The 7,914-nt window shown below is 52.9% G+C and overlaps 1 protein-coding gene across 1 annotated transcript; it reads left to right on the forward strand.

The window, feature by feature from the left end:
- Positions 1 to 779: 779 nt before the first annotated feature.
- LOC119320832 (putative F-box/LRR-repeat protein At5g02700) lies at positions 780 to 7,616 on the forward strand. Its single transcript, XM_037594764.1, has 5 exons — positions 780 to 865; positions 6,186 to 6,990; positions 7,080 to 7,214; positions 7,302 to 7,457; positions 7,521 to 7,616. Exons 1-5 carry the CDS (start codon positions 780 to 782, stop codon positions 7,614 to 7,616), a joined length of 1,278 nt encoding a protein of 425 aa, XP_037450661.1.
- The last annotated feature ends 298 nt before the right edge of the window (positions 7,617 to 7,914 follow it).

Below are 7,914 nucleotides of genomic sequence, written 5' to 3' on the forward strand. Positions count from 1 at the left end.
TCTATGCCGACGGCCGCCGCTAGCCCTCGTCGGCGTAGTTCCGACGCCGTCAAACGGTCGCCGCTGACCGGGTAGGCGGGCCCGGGCTATGCCGACGGCCTCATCTATGCCGACGCCCCTGTATGCGTATCGCGAGCGGTCCCGACGGCCGTAGTATGCCGACGGCCCCCGTCGGCATAGATCAACATATGTCGACGGATTTTCTACGCCTACGGCCTGCCCTAGGCCGTCGGGATATGTTCATCTATGCCAACGGGGGCTGTCGGCAACTACGTAAATTCTGGTAGTGCTTTATATGTTCAATATGTATCGTCGGTGTTATGTTTATAGACAGTCAAACTTGTTAGCTGTGGCGTTTCAAATAAGATCAACACATGAATTGTGAATCACCGATGCATGGAAGTTTGTTTACTGGACTGCCTTTTGTTTTTCGGTTGATGATGTATCAATTCTGCTACTGTCACTCTTGGTATTCTGCTCACACTCTTGTCATTTAAGTCGGTTATTTTGGCGACGGTTCAGTTCGTCCATTTTTCAGCTACTTTTGGTGTGGTCTGATGCTTCGTGTCCTCGTGATTTAATGCTGGCATGATTCGCGTGAACGTGGTACTCAACGCTTTGGCTACATGCAAAATCCCCGAGTTAATGCGGGAGAGTGTGTGAGTCAAGTCCCCGGTTAAATATAGGAGGCACCGCTGCCTACCGAGCTCCCTCCAAAACGTATCCAGTGAGCCGCGGCGGGCGGCCTCCGTCCCGGTTCCGACTTGCGGTCGCCTGCCATGGAGAAGGAGGAGGCCGTTGGTACGGCAGCGGCCGCCGAATCCCATGGGACCGCAGCGAAGCGAGCACGGAGTGTCGACTGCGGCGTGATGTTAGACTATGTATAGCTTCTGTATTTATGTACGTATTGTAACACATCCATTATATATAATGAGATAAGCCACCCCTAGAGGGTTGTGCTGGTTCCTCAAAACTTAATGTCTTACATGGTATCACGCTAGGTTACGATCGCTTCCGCTTCCAAACCCTAATACCCGCACCGCCGCCGCAGCCGCCGCCGCCATGTCGAGCGCCGCCACCACCGGTTCCACTGCTGCGGGGTTCCTCCCGGCCTCTCTTGCGGCTCTGCTCAACCTCCCGCTCGATGCCGTCGCCGTTCTGGCTCCGATCGGGACCAGGAGCATCGGCTCCGTCTACTCCACGCCGCCGGCGCCCTCGCTTGGGCGCGACCTCGTGGTCCACACCGCGGCACCGCCGTCCGCTGCGGACTCGGCGGGCATCGTCCCGCCGCTCCTGCCGCAAGCGGATCACACCGCCCCGCTGGCGGGGTTGGCGGCGTCCACCCCGGCCGCGGGCCTTGCGGCGTCCGACCCGGCCGCGAGCTTTGCGGCGTCCGCCCTGGCTGCGGTCCCGCCTCCTCCCGCATCGGCTTCGGTGCCTCCGGCTGCCTTCATGGTGTTTGCACCCCAGGCAGCCCCCTCGATGGGATCGTCTTCGCCGCTGCCGTTTCACTTCGGTCATCTCATCACCATCAAACTCTCCGCCGACAACTACATCTTCTGGCGTGCGCAGGTTCTCCTGCTCTTGGGGAGTCACTACCTGCTAGGCTACGTCGACGGATCGCTTCCCTGCCCACCCGCACTGGTAGACAGCATGCACGGTCCGGTCTACAATCCGGCCCATCGCGTCTGGACGGGGCAGGACCAGGCGAACCTCTCCTCCATCCAGGGGTCGCTCTCGCCGGCAGTTGCCGGACTTGTTGTCTTCGCGAAGACGTCTCATGAGGCCTGGACCATCCTTGAGCGAACCTTTGCAGCGCAGTCCCAGGCTCGTGTCTCTGCACTCCGTCGTCAGCTTGGAGAGTGTCAGAAGCTTGACTCCACTGCCACTGAGTTCTACAACAAGGTCAAGGGCCTCGCCGACACATTGGCCTCCATTGGACAGCCCCTCACCGACTCCGAGTTCAACTCGTTTATTGTCAATGGTCTTGATGAGGAGTATGATGCCTTAGTCGAGATCATCAACGAGCGGGGGAACTCGACACCCATGCTGGCACACGAGGTTTTCTCTCGGCTCCTTCTCACTGAGCAACGGGTCGAGACACGCCGCTCCAGGGGCACTGGCTCCCTCTCGGCCAACGCCGCCACCAAGGGTGGCCGCTCTTCTTCATCACCCCGGTCTCCCTTGGGGCTGCCACCGTCGCCCGCCTCGGCCCCCCCACCTACTGCGACCTTACCGGGGGCTGGCGGTCCACGTGTGTGCCAGCTTTGTGGCCGCGATGGGCACTGGGCCTCCAAGTGTCATAAGCGCTTCCAGCGAAGCTTCCTTGGTCTTGGCAATGACGGCAAAGATACACGCAACAATGCCCGTCAGGTCGCCATGGCTGATCGTCCCGCACCGCAGAAGCAACAGGGACACACTCAGTCCTACTCCATCGATCCACACTGGTACGTGGACTCTGGGGCGACAGAGCATCTGACCAGCGAGATGGGGAAGCTTCACACTCGTGAACCCTATCATGGCTCCGACAAGATCCACACCGCCAATGGAGCAGGTATGCACATCTCTCATATTGGTTAAGCATCTCTTCTCACTAGACATGCCAATAGGAGTCTTCAGCTTCGCAATGTTCTTCGAGTTCCATCTGTGACCCGTAATCTTCTATCAGTTCCTAAACTCACACGTGATAATAATGTGCTTTGTGAATTTCACCCTTTTGATCTTTTTATTAAGGATCGGGGCACGAGGGACATTCTTCTTAGTGGGCGGTTGTGCCAGGGCCTCTACCGTCTGGAGCATCCTGGCGTCGCCCGTGTTTTCAGTGGAGTTCGGGTCTCTCCGTCACAGTGGCATGCTCGTCTTGGTCACCCGGCCACACCTATTGTCCGTCATATTTTGCGTCGTCATGAGCTTCCTAGTTTGTCTAGTAATAAAGATGTAGCAGTGTGTGATGCTTGTCAGCAGGGGAAGAGTCATCAACTTCCTTTTTCGGAGTCCAGTCGTGAGGTGAAACATCCTTTAGAACTTGTGTTTTCAGATGTATGGGGTCCTGCTCAGACTTCTGTCAGTGGTCATAATTACTATATCAGTTTCATTGATGCTTATAGTCGCTTTACCTGGCTTTACCTTATTAAATGCAAATCTGATGTGTTTGATATTTTTGTTCAGTTTCAAAAACATGTTGAACGTCTTCTCAAGCACAAAATTGTTCATGTCCAGTCGGACTGGGGGGGCGAGTATCGCAACCTCAACTCCTTCTTTCAGTCGCTTGGGATAGCTCATCGTTTAGCATGTCCACATACACATCAGCAGAATGGTTCAGTCGAACGTAAGCATCGTCATATTGTTGAAGCTGGTCTTACTCTTTTGGCCCATGCATCTGTTCCGTTTCGGTTTTGGAGTGATGCTTTCACCACTGCATGCTTTCTCATCAACCGTACTCCCACTCGTGTTTTAAACATGAAGACTCCCATTGAGGTTCTCCTTAATGAACAACCTGATTATACCTTTTTCAAGGTATTTGGGTGTGCTTGCTGGCCGCATCTTCGTCCATATAATAAGCGCAAGCTTGAGTTTCGTTCTAAGAAGTGTGTTTTTCTTGGCTATAGCTCTCTTCATAAAGGTTACAAATGTCTTCATGTTCCCACTAATCGTGTCTATATATCTCGGGACGTCGTGTTTGATGAGCATGTTTTTCCCTTTGCCAAACTTCCTGTGTCCACTGTCGAACCACCATCTCTGCATTCATCCTCTGTTGCTTCTGACCAATTTGATGATGTTGCATACTCTCCTTTGCTGTTACCTAACCATGGTGCAGGAACCGGACGTGGGGTTCGTTTGGAGCTGTTGGAGGATTCACCATCATCATCGCCGCCTTCTGATGGGCACGTCGATCGCCCTATGTTGCATGGCATCGATTTGCGTGCCCATGCATGGTCACCCGAAGAGCCCGTCGCGCCGAGCATCTCCACTGCTCGGTCCGCTACGCCAGCGACCGCCGAGTCTCCAGCGGCTCGGCCCTCTTCGCCAGCGGCCGCCGAGTCTTCAGCGGCTCGGCCTGTCACGCCGTCTTCGCCCGCGGCTCGGCCCGTCACGCCGTCTTCGCCTGCAGCTCGGGTCCGCGACGCCGTCCTCACGTCGCCTTCATCCGCGGATCGGCCCGCGACACCGGCCGCGCCATGGCCCACTATGCCGGGCTCGCCATCGGCCCGGTCTGTGACGCCGGCGTCGCCAGTTGCTTCGTCTGCTCTGCCGGTTTCGCCGGTGGGCCGGCCTTCTTCGCCGACCGAGCCCGAGGCTACTGTGTTTGGCTCCTCGTCACCGGCTGACTTGTCAACGTCGCCGTCCTCCAGCCCGTTGCAGGCTGCTCCGTCGACCTCGGTGGTTCCTATGTCCCGACCACATACACGCAGTCGCAGTGGCATTTTCAAACCTAAGGAACGTAAGGATGGTACGGTTGCTTGGTTGGCTGCTTGTTTGGCTGCTGCTGTTGCGGATCCATCTTCTGAGCCTCGCTCATATCAGGCTGCCCTGCGCATTCCACATTGGCGCGAGGCTATGGAGCAGGAGTTTCATGCTCTCCTTCGTAACAAGACATGGACTCTCGTTCCTCCATCACCACGGGTAAATGTTATTGACTCAAAATGGGTATTCAAAGTGAAGAAGCATTCGGATGGATCTATTGAGCGTTACAAAGCGCGCCTTGTTGCTCACGGTTTTTGGCAGCGCCATGGTCTTGACTATGAGGACACCTTCAGTCCTGTCGTCAAGCCTACCACTATTCGGCTTCTTCTCTCCATTGCTGTTTCTCGTGGTTGGTCACTTCGTCAACTTGATGTGCAGAATGCTTTTCTACATGGATTTTTGAAGGAAGAGGTTTATATGAAACAGCCGCCTGGTTTCACTGATCCTGATCGTCCTGACTATATCTGTCGTCTCTCCAAAGCACTATATGGTTTGAAGCAAGCTCCTCGTGCCTGGCATGCCCGCCTTGCCTCTGCCCTTCGTGCTCATGGGTTTGTGCCGTCCACTGCTGACACTTCATTATTTCTTTTACAGAAGCCAGAAGTCACTATGTATCTTTTGGTATATGTCGATGACATTATCCTTGTCAGCTCTTCTCAGTATGCTGCTGATGCTCTTGTCTGCTCTCTTGGTGCTGATTTTGCGGTCAAAGATCTTGGGAAGCTTCACTACTTTCTTGGAGTTGAGGTCACTTCTCGTGCTACTGGTCTTGTCCTTACGCAGAAGAAGTACTCCTTGGAGTTGTTACAAAGAGCGGGCATGCTGAAGTGCAAACCGACCACCACACCCATGTCGTCTACCGACAAGATAACAGCTGTTGATGGTGAGCTTTTGTCTCCTGCGGATGCCATAGAGTACAGGAGCATTGTCGGTGGACTTCAGTACTTGACGATCACGAGACCAGATATCTCTTATGCTGTTAACAGGGTTTGTCAGTATCTTCAGGCTCCCAGAGATACTCATTGGGCTGCTGTTAAACGCATTCTTCGTTATGTTCAGTTCACCCTGACATTTGGTATGCATATTCGGCCGACTTCCTCTCGGGTCCTTTCGGCCTTCTCTGATGCAGATTGGGCTGGTAGCCCAGATGACAGGCGATCCACGGGGGGTTATGCAGTATTCTTTGGCCCTAATTTGATCGCCTGGAGTGCTCGGAAACAGGCTACTGTGTCACGTAGCAGTACTGAAGCTGAGTACAAGGCTGTGGCTAATGCTACTGCAGAGATTATTTGGGTGCAGTCTTTGCTTCAGGAGTTGGGTTTGTCTCAACCACAGCCTCCTATTCTTTGGTGTGATAACATCGGTGCTACATACCTTTCTGCAAATCCAGTATTTCATGCCCGAACGAAACACATTGAAGTTGACTATCACTTTGTACGGGAACGTCTATCACAGAAGCAACTCCAGATCAAGTTTATCTCATCTAAGGATCAACTTGCAGACATCTTCACTAAGCCTTTACCTCTGCCACAGTTTGAGGCTTGTAGGCACAATCTTACCCTTCTCAGTTCTTTAGAAAGTGGCTAAGATTGAGGGAGGGTGTTAGACTATGTATAGCTTCTGTACTTATGTACGTATTGTAACACATCCATTATATATAATGAGATAAGCCACCCCTAAAGGGTTGTGCTGGTTCCCCCAAAACTTATTGTCTTACACGTGACCACCACCGACGATTTCATCAGCAGGCTCCCCGACGCCATCCTCGGCACCATCATCTCCCTCGTCCCTACCAAGGACGGCGGCCGCACGCCGGTCCTCTCCCGCCGGTGGCGCCACCTCTGGCGCTCCGCGCCTCTCAACCTCGAGGTCAGCACCCGACCCCCAGGCGTCCCCACCTCCTCCCGCGTCCCACCCTCCGCCGTCTCCGAGATAATCTCCAAGCACCCTGGCCCCGCCCGCCGATTCTACTTCCTCTGCCGCGGCGCCGGCGAGGGCGGTCTCCACGCCCAGGCGGCGAGCTGGCTTCACTCCCCGGCCCTCGCCCACCTCCAGGAGCTCGATATCAGCTACGCCAACCCCCTGCTTCTGGGATCAGTGCTCCGCTCTGCGTCCACCATCCTGGTTGCCAAGATCGACCATTGCGATTTCCCCATCGAGATCGTGCCGCCCATGAATTTCCCCAATCTCAACAAGCTCACCCTGTTTAACATTTCCATCTCCGAGGAGGTCTTCCACAGACTGCTCTCCGGCTGCCATGCCTTGGAGAGCTTATACATGGCCGATTTTCATGCTCCGGATCGCCTCCGTGTTATCTCGCCGACTATTAGGAGCATCATCTTCCGTCATAGTTCTAGTACTAGTAAAAAAGTGGAACTGGTCATCGAGGATGCTCCTCGTCTTCTAAGGTTACTATTAACTGATTGTAACCGTGATGGTCGCGTCACTATCAGGGTAATTAGGGCGCCTGATCTGGAGATATTGGGCCCTTTCTTAGTGGTCGTCTCCAAGCTCCTACTCTTCAAGGTAGCAGCAGCGTCATCTTCTAATGTTGCATTCGGCGTTCCTACATGCAGATAAATTTACTTTATATGTTCATTGTTTGTTTTCTTCAGGGAATAAGCTCAGTCAGCTCCACAAACTCGATGAGCACTGTGAAGGTTTTTGCTCTCAGGTCTTCTGGAGATAGACTGGATGCAGTTCTTAACATCCTCAGGTGGTTCCCCTGTTTGGAAAAGCTCTATGTCACTGTGAGTAGTCATTTCTCTCATTTGTTTGACCTATGATGTTATCTAGTTAGCACAGTTTTAACATATGCCTCCCTTCCCATCTCGCAGTTTCGTCGATGTAGGGATAAGAGAACTGAGCCTCCATATGACCCACTACATCCAATCGAATGCCTTGAGACCCATCTAAAAAAAGTAGTGTTCAAGTTATTCTTGGGCTATGGGAAACAGCTTGAATTTGCGAGGTTCTTTGTATTGAATGCAAAGGTGCTAGACAGAATTGAATTTGAAGTATATAATAAGTACAGCAGTGAAACGGCGGCTTATCAGCGCATGCTGCTACAAGTGGAAAACAGAGCTTCCCGAGATGCTCGGTTTGAATTCAGGATTAGCCCTACTAAATCTGGACTGATCGACATGTGTTGAGTTTAGGAATACTTCATACAGACTGAGTAGCACCATATCCATGATTTGTCAGTGGCAAGTCCCTTCAAAAAGCCATAGTCTGGGTTGTTGATGCCTGAAGATTGCACTGTCTTGTGCTCATTTTGTAGATGGGGTTGATGCCTGAAGACTGCCTCGTCTTCCTTCGCATAAGTCTGCTCTATTTCTAGTCTAATAAAGTTCCACTGTAATAATTCCAGTAACTTATGAAGTTACCCCTGTTAAAACTGGAAAAGATGTTCCAGAATGCAAAAATAGTGCACTGTGGAAATTCTCCGTG

The sequence above is a fragment of the Triticum dicoccoides genome, chromosome 6B (genome assembly GCF_002162155.2).
Source record: "Triticum dicoccoides isolate Atlit2015 ecotype Zavitan chromosome 6B, WEW_v2.0, whole genome shotgun sequence".
NCBI lineage: Eukaryota > Viridiplantae > Streptophyta > Magnoliopsida > Poales > Poaceae > Triticum > Triticum dicoccoides.